This window comes from Bubalus bubalis, chromosome 2 (genome assembly GCF_019923935.1).
Source record: "Bubalus bubalis isolate 160015118507 breed Murrah chromosome 2, NDDB_SH_1, whole genome shotgun sequence".
Classification (NCBI taxonomy): domain Eukaryota; kingdom Metazoa; phylum Chordata; class Mammalia; order Artiodactyla; family Bovidae; genus Bubalus; species Bubalus bubalis.
The window spans coordinates 73,064,663-73,079,698 of record NC_059158.1 but is presented as its reverse complement, the minus strand read 5'-3'; the positions used below and the strand labels follow the sequence as shown (position 1 = coordinate 73,079,698).

At 35.2% G+C, this 15,036-nt stretch overlaps 1 protein-coding gene across 4 annotated transcripts in view; it reads right to left on the bottom strand.

Annotated features, from left to right (window-relative positions):
* The window catches only part of LNPK (lunapark, ER junction formation factor), a 92,413-nt gene that overhangs the window by 65,758 nt on the left and 11,619 nt on the right, over nucleotides 1-15,036 (bottom strand). For all 4 annotated transcript variants that reach the window (XM_006066098.3, XM_006066097.4, XM_006066095.4 and 1 more), the window contains one exon: nucleotides 53-111. In XM_006066098.3, coding sequence (XP_006066160.1) covers nucleotides 53-111 — 59 coding nt within the window. The remainder of the gene's footprint in view (nucleotides 1-52; nucleotides 112-15,036) is intronic.

Genomic DNA, 15,036 nt, shown 5'->3' with positions numbered 1-15,036 from the left:
ATTAGATGGATTTTTTTTAATGTATATATAAAAACTTCAAATTTAAACTTACTGTTTCTTTCTGTTCTCTTGGAAAAGAAGAAAATAAGCACTGTTCTTATGCTCCAGATGCTATAGAAGAAGCAAAAATCAGGAACAAAAACCATAATTAGGATACATGAATCAGAAGCCACATTAAATGAAAACAAATATACATTTCAAATTACAGTCAGAGACAATGTTTCCCTTTGTATTTTGAAAATAAAAAAGCACTACTTTCAGAAGCCACCAGAAATCTACCTGTGCTTTCAAAGGAGGAATTCTCAATCTAAAATTCATGGACCTCCTGATGGTCCCTCCAAATTGTGAAATTGCCTTTGTGCACCTAAGTGCATTTCTCTGGAGAGACCATTGCCCTTATCATTCTCAAATGGATCTATGAATCCTCCAAAAGATTAAGAACAAATTATAAAATTCCTTCTTACTAGGTAAGCATGAACTCTAAAACTTTATCTATTTCTATACATTAGGAAAAACACATTTTACAAATCCAGAGCATTATACAAAATGTAAGTTGATACTCCTTCCCTGTTATTGAATATTAGAGGGAACTTTACCAAACAAGCTGTCTTGAGAAAAAACAAAATATTACAATCAAATAAATGACAAGTAAATTTAGCTATATCTCCTTTCATAAATTTTGTGAGTAATTCTTTAGACTTTACATTAGTAAGACATCAAATGATATTAAAAGAATTAAAAGAAAATCAGAGAATGATCCTCATCACAGACTTGTCCAGGTCATCTCTTAAATTCAATGTAAATAAACCAAAATTCCTTTCTCCATAGAACATATCAGAATAAGTATACAAACATTATCATTTTATAAAAGAAATACATTGTATCTAAATGTAGATTCAAATAATAAGTATGAAAACTAGTTCTTCACCCTGAAATATATCATTGCTATTCTTGGAATCAGCCAGTGAACTCTGTCTCCTGGTATTCACAACTCTGAACTTTGTGTAGCCCTCTGTCACCAGTGTTGGTTTGTGTGACCAACAGCATATGACAGAAGTGATAGTATGTCACTTCAAGATTAGGTTATAAAAATACACAGTTTCCATCTCAGGTCTCCTCTTCAGCTTGCTATCTTTCTCTCTTGGATTACTCACTCTGAGAGAAGCTAGCTGCTATGACATGAAGACCTTCAGGGAACTCTATAGAAAAGCCCATTTCATGAGAACAGAGGTCTCTGGCAAACAGCCAGGAAGGAGCTGAGTCCTGCCAAAAACTACATGTGTGAGCTTAGAAGTAAATTCTCTAGCCTTAGTTAAGCCTTGAGATGATGATTGTAGCCCCAGCCAATAGCTTAACTGCAATTTATATATGAAAAAAGACCCTGGGCCAGAACCATCCAGCTAATAAGCTGCTCCCACATTCTGCCCCACAAGAACTGAAAGAGAAAATAAATATTTGCTAAGCTACAAAGTTCTGGGGCAATTTGTTACATAGCAACAGATAATTTGTACATGTTTTTTGTATTATGACAATTTATTTTTATGATATGAAAACACCAAAATAACCAGCAGCAGATTCCTACATAGTACTTGGACAACTACCCTAGTACTAAAAAAAAAAAAGACACTGGCCTTCTTTATCAAGGGAAGGGAGATGAAAAAAAAGGTTAAACATACAATTCACAACCCTCAAAGATTCTACAAGAGTAGAAAAGTCCCATAATATTTCCCCACTGCCAAACCCACGGAAACAGTGGCAAACTGGGGGAAAAAAAAAGTACAGAGGAAGAAAACAGGACACAGGAGAAGGAACTGCAGAGATAAAGACTAAAACTCTGTAGGAAATCTATTAATTTTCTTAAATGGTAGATATTTGTAAAAGTATATGTAATTTTCAAAGTGTAAAAGTTGTAAGAATGAAAATACAGTCCCTTACTTCACAATAAAACTTACTAATACCCCTTTGTGGACAACAAATTCTTCTTTTGGTTTTTATCAGAACAACTGGTGGAGAAAAGGAGCTATCAAACAATACACATTTCTAACTGTCAAGTCTTCAAGACTTAAAAAGACAGATTAGAATACAGTTAGCTATTTTTTAAGGAGAAGTTAAATGAAATTCTTTTAAATAGCTAATTCTTTAAAATAGAACTTAGGAAAAGAACTAAAGTACTTCCGGAATATGTGTTCTAGTTATCCCAATAAAGATGTTGCTCTCCCAATAATTAAACATAACTTATGACAATACAATAACTTGTTTGTCAAGATATTAAGGATATTTCTACTGACTCCTATACTTTGAGAATAGTGGCATAGTCTCCATTTGCCCCTTCTCTTCTTGGAAATCATCCAAACAGAAGGGAAACAAAAACACAAATTCATTTTCTGATAAAATTAAGATAAGCTAAAACTCATCTCTCAAAATATGTGAAAGGGTTCCCCAAAACAATAGAGATCATGCTGGGGCTCAAAAGAATAAAAGCAGAGAAGGAAAACTGCTTATCTCACTACAAGACAGGAAGATAAACTTCTCAAAGTGTAAAGGTTAGAACTCATGTTTATTACAGTGAGAACAAGATACACATGCTACAGGCAGAAATTCCCCAGTTTGGTTCCAACGGTGAAACAGAAAAATCAGGGCTTAAAGAGAAATCACTCATAAACGCCCTATTTACAAAGAATATTCTGTTTCTATGGCAGCATGGCAGAGAAGTTTTGTATCTTGAAAAATTTTATATACAGTTGCCTAACCTTATTAGCCAGAGACAAATAAAAGATGAACAAACTAACATACTAAACCCTGGATCATACGGAAAATTATAGATAGCCTAAAATGTAGGAAGCCTTGCCTCTATACTCTCACATAAACCTCTTACAAATAACTGGACGAAAGTAAAGTAAATATACCACCTACCTATAGATTTTGTTTGTAAGTTATAAAAACCAAAATCAAAATAGAAAATTATGTTTCAAAACTTAGACCAACATCTTTCATTTAAATGAATGTAAATGAACTAAGCTCACCAGAGCAAAAGAAAAAGACTTTCAGACTAGATCATAAAATAAAAACCAACCCTATAACGTAAACTGACACCTAAAACTAAGTTTTTTGAAGGTTGAAAATTAAACAATGGACAAAAAATATAGTAGGCAAATACACACAAAATAAGGTTTGATCATAATATGAGACAAAATTAAATTCAAGACTACCCCCCCAATCAAACAAAGCTTCAAACTAGAAAAAGGTTATTTTATAGCATTAAAAAGGATGAAGTTTCTTTCCAACAAATACAGCTGAAGCAACTGGGCATCCACAGGCAAAGAAAGAAAGTGACAGACAGGATCTCAATGGAACCTCACATCTTATATTTAAAAACAGGCTCAAAATGGATTATAAACTTAAATGTAAAATGTTAGAAAGAAAAAAGCACAGCAAATAAAGAAGAAAATCTTCAAGACCTACAGCTACAGGGGAGTTTTTTGTTTTTAACTTTTTATCTTGCATTGAGGTATAGCCATTAACAGTGTTGTGATACATTCAGGTGAACTGCGAAGGGACTCCACCATACACATAAACATATCCACTCTCCCCCAAATCCACCCTTACCATCCAGGCTGCCACGTAACATTGAGCAGAGTTCCATGTGCTATACAGTGGGTCCTTGTTGGTTATCCATTTTAAACATAGCAGTGTGAACATGTCCATCCCAAACTCCCTAGGTATCCCTTCCCCCGTCCTTCCCCCTGTCAAACATAAGCTCGTTCCCTAAGTCTGAGTCTGCTACAGAGGGGTTCTTGATAACAAAAGCACAATCCATAAAAGGAAAATTGTAAATAATAAATTTGGCTCTGTGAAAAACCGTTTATAAGGATGAAAAGACAAACTACAGACTGGGAAAAAATATTTTAAAACCATATATCCAACAAAAAACTTCTATCTAAAATACATAAAGAACTTTCAAAACTCAACAGCAAAAAGACTAATAATTCAATTAGAAAATCAGAGAGCAAACATGAATAGAAATTTCACTGAGAAGATGATACAAATCAAAAATAAACACATGAAAATATGTTCAACATCACAGCCATCAGGGAAATGTAAGTTAAAACCACAGTGATCTATCAATACACACCTATCAGAATGATCAAATTAGAAAATAGTGATGATACCAAATGCTGGCAAGGATGCAGAGAAACTAGATCACTTAAACATAAGAGTGGGAGTGTAAAAAGGTACCTCTACTCTGAAAAAAAAAAAAAGCCTGTTGGCTCAGATGGGAAAGAATCTGCCTGCAATGCAGGAGACCCAGATTCAGTCCCTGGGTTGGGAAGATCCCCTGGAGAAGGAAATGGCAATTCACTTCAGCATCCTTGCCTGAAGAATTCCATGGACAGAGGAACCTGGCAGGCTACAGTCTATGGGGTCGCAAAGAGTCGGACACAACTGAGCGACTGAATACACACACACTCTGAAAAAAAGTTCAGCAATTTCTTATAAAAGTAAACATGTATTTACATGTGGCTCTGACATTACACTCAGGTATATACACCAGAGAAATGAAAACTTACATTCAGACAAAAACCTGTACACATACATTCATGGAAGCCTCATTTGTGAGAGCCAAAAACTGGAAAACATCCAAATGTCCTTCAACAAGAATATGACTAACAAACTATGCTACATTAATGCCATGAAATACTACTCAGCAATAAAAAGGAATTATTGTTATACTTAACATTTTGAATGGATCACAAGAATATAACATTTTGGATGGATCTCAAGAATATGCGGAGTTTAAAAAGCCAATTCCAAAAGGTTATATAGTATGTGATCCCATTTTATAATATTCTTGAAATAAAATTACAGAGATGGAAAACAGATTGGGGTGGCAGGGGTTAGGAATGGGGCAGGTGGAAGAGAGCTGGTATGACTATAAAAGGGAAGCAAAAAGGAACTCGGCACAATTCTGGATCTAAATTGTGGGGAAGTTATATGAAGCTACACATATGATAAAACTAAACAAATATAAAATACATACACACAAATGAGCATATGCAAAACTAGTGAAATCTGAATAGGCTCTATGAATTGAACCAATAACGATATCCAGCTGTGTTATTTAACTATAGTCATGCAAGATGTAACCACTGGGGAAGCAAGGTGAAGGAGAAATAGGACATGCTTGTATATCTGTTTTTTCCAATTTTCTATGAATCTGTGATTATTTCAAAGTAAAAAGTATTTTTTAAAGGATGTGCTTTCAGTTTAGGAATATCTACTCATCAAATAGAAAAGCATCAACACTCATAAAGGAAAACTAAAGGAAATATAGCGAGAAGTAAAAGTACATTGTTACTAGGATAGAGAAGACCTATATAACATAGCAAGGTCATTTTCACTGATACTATCAAACTCTGTGTACGTGGGAAAAAAACACTATATTCAGGTATTCATGAAACACAGCAAGTAACCAAACAGCATGCCACCAAAAAGTCTCAATAAGATCAAAGAAGTAGAAATATTATTAAATAACATTCTCTGAAAGAAATACATTAAAACCAGAAATAGGGTCTTGGTTCAAAATGGCAGAGTAGAAGCAGGTGTGCTCATCTCCTCCTGCAAAAGCACCAAAACAGCAACTAACTGTTGAACAACCATCAACAGGAGGACACTGGAACTCACCAAAAAAAACAGATACCCCACGTCCAAAGACGAAGAAGCCACAGCAAGACAGTGGGAGCGGAGCGGCACCATCAATGAAACCAAACCCCACACCCACTGGGTGGGTGACCCACGGACTAGGGAACTGTAATACCAAAGAACCTTTCCCACTGTTGTGAAGGTTCTGAACCCCATGTCAGGCTGCACAGCCTGGGGATCTGACAAAGGGACTGGGAATCCCCAAGAAATGTGGCCTTAAAGGCCAGTGGGATTTGATTATAGGACTTCTATTGGACTGGGAGAAAGAGAGACTCCAGTCTTGAAAAGCACAAACAAAATTCTGCATGTACCAAGACCCAGAGGAAAGGAGCAGTAATCCCACAGGAGACTGAACTACCTGCTCGTGCTGAAGGGTCTCCTGTGGAGGCCTGGGTCGGCAGGGACTCACCACAGGGACACTGGCAGCAGCAGGCCAGGAAGGTCCTTCTTGGCATAAGTTCTCTAGACACCAGGGCTGGGTCGCCTCAGGCCAAACAACTACCAGGGAGGGAGTGCAACCCCACTCATCAGCAGATAATTTGATTAAAGCTTTACTGAGCAAGGTCCTGCCCACCAGAGCAAGACCCAGTTTTTCCCATTGCCAGTCCCTCCCATCAGGAAGCTAACATAAGCCTCTTAGCCTCATCCATCAGAGGGCAGAAGGAAGAAGCACAGTTCCACAGCAGCTAAAACAAAAACCATATTATAGAAAATTAACCATGATGAAAAAGCAGAAAGTTATCTCCTAAAAGAAAGGACAAAACCCCAGAAAAACAATTAAATGAAGTAGAGATAGGCAACCTTCCAGAAAAAGAATTCAGAATAATGACAGTGAAAATTATCCAGGAGCTTGGGAAAACAATGGAGAAGATGCAATAAATGTTTACCAAAGACCTACAAGAACTAAAGAGCAAACAAACAGAGATGAATAGTATATTGAAGAGAAGTGAAGTCGCTCAGTCATGTCTGACTCTTTGCAATCCCATGGACTGTAGCCTGCCAGGCTTCTCCATCCACGGGATTTTCCAGGCAAGAATACTGGAGTGGGTTGCAAGGAATCAACAGCAGAATAACTGAAGCAGAAGAACAGATAAATGACCTGGAGGACAGAATGGTGGAAATTACTGTTGCAGAACACAATATAGAAAAAAGAATGAAAAGAAAAGAAGACAGCCTAAGAGATCTCTGAAAGTGAAAGTCGCTCAGCTGTGTCCAACTCTTTGTGACTCCATGGACTATACAGTCCATGGAATTCTCTAGGCCAAAATACTGGAGTGGGTAGCCTTTGCCTTCTTCCAGGGGATCTTCCCAACCCAGGGATCGAACCCAGCTCTCCCGCATTGCAGGCAGATTCTTTACCAGCTGAGCAACCAGTGAAGTCCCAGGGGACAACATTAAACACATCAACATTCACATTATAGGGATCCCAGAAAGAGAAGAAAAAAAAAGGACCTGAGAAAATATTCAAAGACATAATAGCCGAAAACTTCCCTAACATGTGAAACGAAATAGTCAACCAAGGAAACAGAGTTCAGGCAGGGTAAATAAACCCAAGGAGGAACACATTAAGGCATATAATAATCAAACTGACAAAAGTTAAAGACAAAGATAAAATATTAAAAACAACAAGGGGGAAATGACAAATAACATACAAGGGAACTCCCATCAGGCTATCAGCTGATTTCTCAACAGAAACAAGCCAGAAGGGAATGGCACAACATATTTAAAGCAATGAAAGGGAAGAACCTACAACCAAGAATACTCTACCCAGCAAGAGTCTCCTTTAGATTTGATGGAGAAATCAAAAGCTTTCCAGACAGCATCACCAAACCAGCTTTACAACAAATGCTAAAGGAACTTCTCTAGGCAGGAAACACAAGAGAAGGAAAAGACCTACAGAAAATAAATCCAAAACAATTAAGAAAATGGTAACAGGATCATACAGATCAATAATTACCTTAATTGTAAATGGATTATATGTATCAACCCAAAGACAAAGACTGGCTGGGTGGATGAAAACATGTGCATGTATGCACTTTTACTTACATCACTCTGCTTGATCTTCCAAATTGTATGTAATTATTTTATACTGTTAGATTAATCATGTTCCCATTACAGCTTGCAACTATGACTATCTTTTATTTTTCAACTATTGATTGTGAAAACTGATAAATATCTTTTATTATTGTTAAAAAAAAAACTAGCAATAATAACTAAGCCAAAAAACCAAACATACAAATACACCCTGCCATCTAGAAATAACCCTTAAATTACAAAAACTTAAAAAAAAATGCAATGATGTCTTAAAATAACCAAAGTAAATACACATCACTACATATTAAGTCCTGTGGTTTTGATAAAACTCAAACAGTCAGAAAATATCATGGCCTCAAATATATGCACCGTGTATTGTGTTAAGAAATAAGAATAAAAATAAATATATTAAAGCATTAATTTTGAGTAACAAGAATAAAGTAAACCTAAGCATGAAAAAATAATTAATAAAGTCATTTTTTTAAGCTGGCTCTTTGGAATAAAACAGCTAATAAAAACAATTCAATCAAAAAAGAATTACAAATATACAAAATAAGAAACAATAAGGAAGCAGCAATCATAGCTACAAGGAAGATTTTAAAAATCAATTAGAGACAGTGATTACTACTATTACAACACTGCAAATATATTTTAAAACTGCAGAATGATTAACAAAAGTAACCTTGGAAGAGAAAGCCTAAAAAAGTACCTACTATTGAATTTTAAAAGTTGTTAAGAGCTAGCCGCTATTAAAAAAACACGAAGCCCAAAAGATTTCAAATGGAATACTACTAAACCTGTAAAGGACAAATACTGCCAGTACTATTTAAACTGTTACAGACCATTTAAAATGAAAAAAAAGCTTTCTAATTTTTTACAAAATGACTGCAACTAAGAAAGTAGAAATTTTCCTAGAAATCAACATTTTAGCATTTGAATTCAATATTTAATATGATCTATCATATAAAGAGGTGTAAGATGAAAAATTATCTGGCTATCTCCATAGATGATGAAATAGCATTTAACAAAATTCAATAATCTTTCTTAAAAAAAGCTAAACAAAATACAGAAAGCTAGAAAATTCCTTAACATAAAATATATGTCTCAAACCAAAAGTCAGAATAATGCCCAATGGGGAAATTAGAAGCATTCCCAAAGAACAAGTCAAGGATGACAACTATCTTCTCTGTAAGTTAACACTGTCCTGCAACACAGTGTTTAGCCAACACAATTAGCCAACACAATTAGAAAAGAGGGGGGGGAAATCTGAAAAGAGTCAAAAAATCTAAAAGGAGGTGGTAAAATTATTGCTATTTACAAATAGTAAGATTGCATACTTATAAACTCTCAAAGAATCAACTAAAATAATTTATTAGAAACTGTTCACCTGAAACTATCACAATATTGTTAGTCGGCTACACCCTAATACAAAATAAAAAGGGTCAAAAAGTAAAATTTTAAAAAGAAACAATAAGACAATTATTATGGCTGAATACAAAACTAGTACAGAAAATCAGTTAAGTTCATATATACAATCAATTCTAAGATAGTAATACTAAGACATACTAAAATCCCTTAACTCATATTCATTAAATTATTTTTGTTGTTCCTTTCTGAATGAATCTAATATTATTTGAAAAGTAAGTCAGCATGAATTTCTGTTGAATATTATCAGTGACTTGCACTGTAAATTTATAAAGGTGCTCTAACATGAAAAATTGGAGTTTCAATAAAACAGAATTACACCTTAGATTCAGTAAACATTTTAAATCCTTCATAGTAAGTGTTTTTACTGTACTAAAGTTAAAAATGATAAAAGTTAAAATGCAGCAGAATGTCTAAAACTCAAACAACATAAACCTTCCTCATTTTTACTGAAGGATTAACATTCCATAAATCTCTGATGATTTTTTAGCAATAATCATATACAAAGGAGTTTTTACTTATTTGGTCCTTTTTGCCAAATTTAAGTGCTTTCTTTCTAACAACTGCACAAAACCCATCCAATTTACTGAAATGTTTTAAGATGAGACTTAGCAATATATAAAGCTAAAAGTGAAAAAATACAGGTCTCAGTATTTATAACTATGTTGACTATTTTGTCAGTTTATTTAATCATCAAAGGGTTTAGCAAGAGTTATTTTCACATTCAGACAAAAATAATTTATTTTGGTATAATGAACAAGCTTTATTTTTTTAAGAAAATAATTTTTTTATTAAACAATGTTGAGTAGAATTATTTTTTTAATTAACTAATTGGAGACTAATTACAATATTGTGGTGATTTTTGCCATACATTGACATGAATCAGCCATGGGTGTACATGTATCCCCCAGTCCCAAAGCCCCCTCCCCCCTCCCTCCCCATTCCATCCCTCTGGGTTGTCCCAGTGCACTGGCTTTGAGTGCCCTGCTTCATGCATCGAACTTGGACTGGTCATCTATTTCACATATGGTAAAATACATATTTCAATGCTATTCTCTCAAATCATCCCACCCTTGACTTCTCCCACAGAGTCCAAAAATCTGTTCTTTATATCTGTGTCTCTTGCTGTCTCATATATAGGGTCATCGGAGAAGGCAATGGCACCCCACTCCAGTACTCTTGCCTGGAAAATCCCATGGACAGAGGAGCCTGGTAGGCCACAGTCCATGGGGTCGCTAGGAGTCGGACATGACTGAGCGACTTCACTTTCACTTTTCACTTTCATGCACTGGATAAGGAAATGGCAACCCACTCCAGTGTTCTTGCCTGGAGAATCCCAGGGACGGGGGAGCCTGGTGGGCTGCCATCTATGGGGTCGCACAGAGTCGGACACGACTGAAGTGACTTAGGTTAGCTATATAAGGTCATTGTTACCATCTTTCTAAATTCCATATATATATATATATACAAGCTTTATTTTTTTAATTTTATTTTATAATGGAAAGGGAGATATAACTCAATACCATTTTCCCCCAATGAGTTGAAATGTTATCTTTATCATGTATAAAAACCATATGCAATAAAAATTCCTTTGGAGATTTATTTCTGGATTCTTGTGTCTCTCTTCCTTTGGTCTGTGTCTCTATTTAGACCAAACTTTTACTTAATGAAATTTTATAATACATCTGAAGCCTGGTAGACCTCTGCTCCTTTTCTAGATTTTTCACGACATTTTTACTTGCTTATTTTTCCATTAAAAATTATGGAATAAGTGTACCAAGATTTTTAAAATATCATTAGTATTTTTATTGTGATTACACATTTTTAGATTAATTTAGGGAGAACCAATCTCGTTACAATACTGCATCTCCCTATCCAAGAATAGGATTTGTCTCTTAATTATGTCTCAGTACATAATTCTTTAAATACAAAATTATATCAAGTGAATATCTATGTTTTAATAGCTATCAATATTATAAAAGGGATGCTTGCAAAATTATTTTCTTACCTACAAAAACTAAGTAGTCTCTTGAGTAAATATCAAGAGGTGTTCAGATACCTTCTCCTTTACAACTATAGTTGATGAGAGATACTTTATTATATTGACTATGCCAAAGCCTTTGACTGTGTGGATCATAACAAACTGTGGAAAATTCTTAAAGAGATGGGAATACCGGACCACCTGACCTGCCCTCTGAGAAATCTGTATGCAGGTCAAGAAGCAATAGTTAGAGCTGGATATGGAACAGACTGGTTTCAAATCGGGAAAGGAGTACATCAATGCTGTATATGGTCACCCTGCTTATTTAACTTCTATGCAGAGTACATCATGAGAAATGCTGGACTGGATGAAGCACAAGCTGAAATAAAGATTGCTGGGAGAAATATCAATAACCTCAGATATGCAGATGACACCACCCTTATGGCAGAAAGCAAAGAAGAACTAAAGAGCCTCTTGATGAAAGTGAAAGAGTAGAGTGAAAAAGTTGGCTTAAAACTCAACATTCAGAAAACTACGATCGTGGCATCTGGTCCCATCACTTCATGGGAAATAGATGGGGAAACAATGGAAACACTGACAGACTTTATTTCTGGGGGTTCCAAAATCACTGTTGATGGTGACTACAGCCATGAAATTAAAAGACGCTTGCTCCTTGGAAGAAAAGCTATGGCCAACCTAGACAGCATATTAAAAAGCAGAGACATTACTTTACCAACAAAGGTCCATCTAGTCAAAGCTATGGTTTTTCCAGTAGTCATATATGGATGTAAGAGTTGGACTATAAAGAAAGCTGAGTGCCGAAGAATTGATGCTTTTGAACTGCGGTGTTGGAGAAAACTTGGGAGTCCCTTTCACTGCAAGGAGATCCAACCAGTCCATCCTAAAGGAAATCAGTCCTGAATATTCATTGGAAAGACTGATGCTGAAGCTGAAACTCCAATACTTTGGCCACCTGATGCAAAGAACTGATTCACTGGAAAAGACCCTGATGCTGGGAAAGATTGAGGGCAGGAGGAGAAGGGGACAACAGAGGATGAGACGGCTGGATGGCATCACCAACTCGATGGACGTGAGTTTGAGTAAGCTCTGGGAGTTTGTGATAGACTGGGAGGCCTGGTGTACTGCAGTCCATGGGGTCACAAATAGTCGGACAGGACTGAGCGACTGAACTGAACTGAACTTTATTATACTCGATACTTTATAATTAGAGTCCATGAAACAAACTTTAAACTTTCCTCAAAAGGCTACAAATTATGTCTGTTAGCTATCTAGATGGATTGAGGAAATATATATCACATGCTGTTGGGAGAAGATAAAGTGGGAAAGAGGCATAAAAATTGTATCAGTATAAGATCAAAGCTCTATCTTCAAACAGCTTTCAAGCAGAAAACTAAGAAAACATAGCAAACAGCACTAAACCACCTTCCTCAGTTACTTTGCTTAAATTCTCCCCCTTATAAATTCATTTTAAGAGGAAAACACACATACAGGGAAAAAAAACATGGTTAAATCCTATGGGGAAGTCAACATTTTATGCTAATTGGTCTCTGAAATGATCTTTTGAATGGAATTTCTAGAAAGGTATAACTTGTAAGAATAAGGTATCCAGAAATTAAAATTTATAAGGTTGCTCAAAGAGTTAGTTAAGGATAGAGATGAACTTTACAGTTGTTCACTCAAAAAATGAGCCAGCTCCCAAGGTAATGCATGTATCAGCCAGCAAAATGTAGAATATAAAAATTTAACTGTAACCCAAACCTTCCCTCACTATGGAGCACGCAGTCTTAATAATTCCTATGAAATCAGTTCACCTTAATCTCAGTTTTAGTAACAGTTAAAGAGATCAGAGAAATATAAATATATTATCATATCTGAAAAGCAGAAAAACAATAGATTGGAATCTCACCAAGTTCCTCCATATTACATCCTAAAAAGAAGACATAATAAAATATTCTATAATAAAAGATAATTTGGGAATAGTTATGATTAGGCAATATATGCTCAGTCCAAAATCTATAACTTCTCTGCCAGTAAAAGCATTTGGGAAACTTGGAATGCAGAGGCAGCAGTCACTTCTTGTAGTTATTAGGTAGATGTCTAAACTTTAAAATCAATGTAGACAGTGATGAGAGTGAAGCAATGCATTTTATTGCTTCCTCTGCCTCCATTTCTTTAAGCAAAACCTGGTTAAGACCTCAAAAAAAAAAGTTTCCAAAGGAAAAAAACCTCAAAAAAAAAAAAAAAAAAGAAGTTTCCAAAGGAAAAAAGTCCAGGGGTAAGCTTGGGCAATAGCTCACATTACACTCAAAACAAAATGTCCTGTGGTGAATCTTCTTTCTATTTACCACATTCACTCTCAGGTTGCTGTATTTTATTTCATGCTTTTTTGACTGTCATCAATCAGAAGGACAATTCTATTCTTTGTTGGATAACTGGGCTATGCTTCCAAAAGTGACGAGCACACTGAAATAGAAACTGCAGCAGAGAACCAGGTCACAGATGTGAATGAGAGAGTGAGAAATAGCTCTGAAGTGTAACATGCCAAGAAATACTAGATGTAGCTGATGCAGAACAAGCAAAAGGACACAGTAAGGATAACAAAATTTCATACTCAAAGAGTGGAAAGATCAAATGGAAGAAATAACAAACATTTTTAAAGAAACTAAGTATTTTTTACTTTTAAAAACAATGTATGATTTATTTGAAAAAAAAAAAAAAGTCTTCTGAGTCAAAATAGCTGATGACAATCTATGGATAGGCACTGGAATTAACACAGTAGAGTTCCCTGCCAGGCATTCTTTTACAACTAGATAAAAAATCTTTTATAATCAGAAAATCAATTTTTATATGGAAATGGATGTCAAATGGAGTTTAAGTATATAAAGACACTTAAATCAACTGATATTTCCACTTACTTGCTTTCTAAATTTTTCTTTCTTCATTTAAAGGGAAAAAAACAGGAAGGAAACAAGGGAAAGAAGCTCAGCATTATGAAATCTGTGACTACATGTGGGGTTAAGAAGCATTCCAACATATTTCAAAAGAGAAGAAAAAACTTTTAAATGGCAGAAACAATTATTTTGTAATATGCATGCACTCCATTTTTGGCTCTTTAACCTACACACAAAGTTAAAATTGTATCAGCTCCAGGAGTTCCTAAAGACTAAACAAAAAACGTTTTCTATAGAAGTCCCAAAGAAAAAGATCCTACCCACCAATGTCAAAGCAAAAAAACTTGTTATCACCCTGATTCCTCCTTTTCCCTTACCTTCCATTTCTTCCCATCAAGTTGTCTCAGTTTCACTTTCAAAATATTTCCAAATCATTTGTTCATCTCTACTGTCACTGGAAAGTCCAATCCACCTTCATTTTTAAATTAAACTTCTATAACAGCCTCTGAGCTGATCTGGTTTCTACTCTTGTCCTCCTCTTAATCCATCTCCCTACGACAGCACATATGATCTTAACTTAGAGATCATCATGCCATTTTCTACTAAAACCTTTACACAGCTACCATTTCACCCAAAATGAAATTCAGACTCCTCTCTGTGATCTCCATGACCCAGACTGTGCAAGCTCACTTTGTATTGCTCTTCCTCTCCATTGCTCATCCTCTCCTCACACATTCCAGATATACCTATGTTTTTGATCCTCACCTAAGTAATATTCTCTCATACTTCACAGCCTGTGCATTTTCTTTTGGAAAGATCTTCTTGGAATTGTGTTTTTAATTTGAAGAATACATTGATATTAAAAATTCAATAACACCAAAAAAGCAAATGGAAAGAAATGACTATTTAAAATTCCAAAGCCTAGAGAAAATTACCATTATTATTTTGAGGATAATCCTTTCCTATATCTCTCTGTGAGTATAC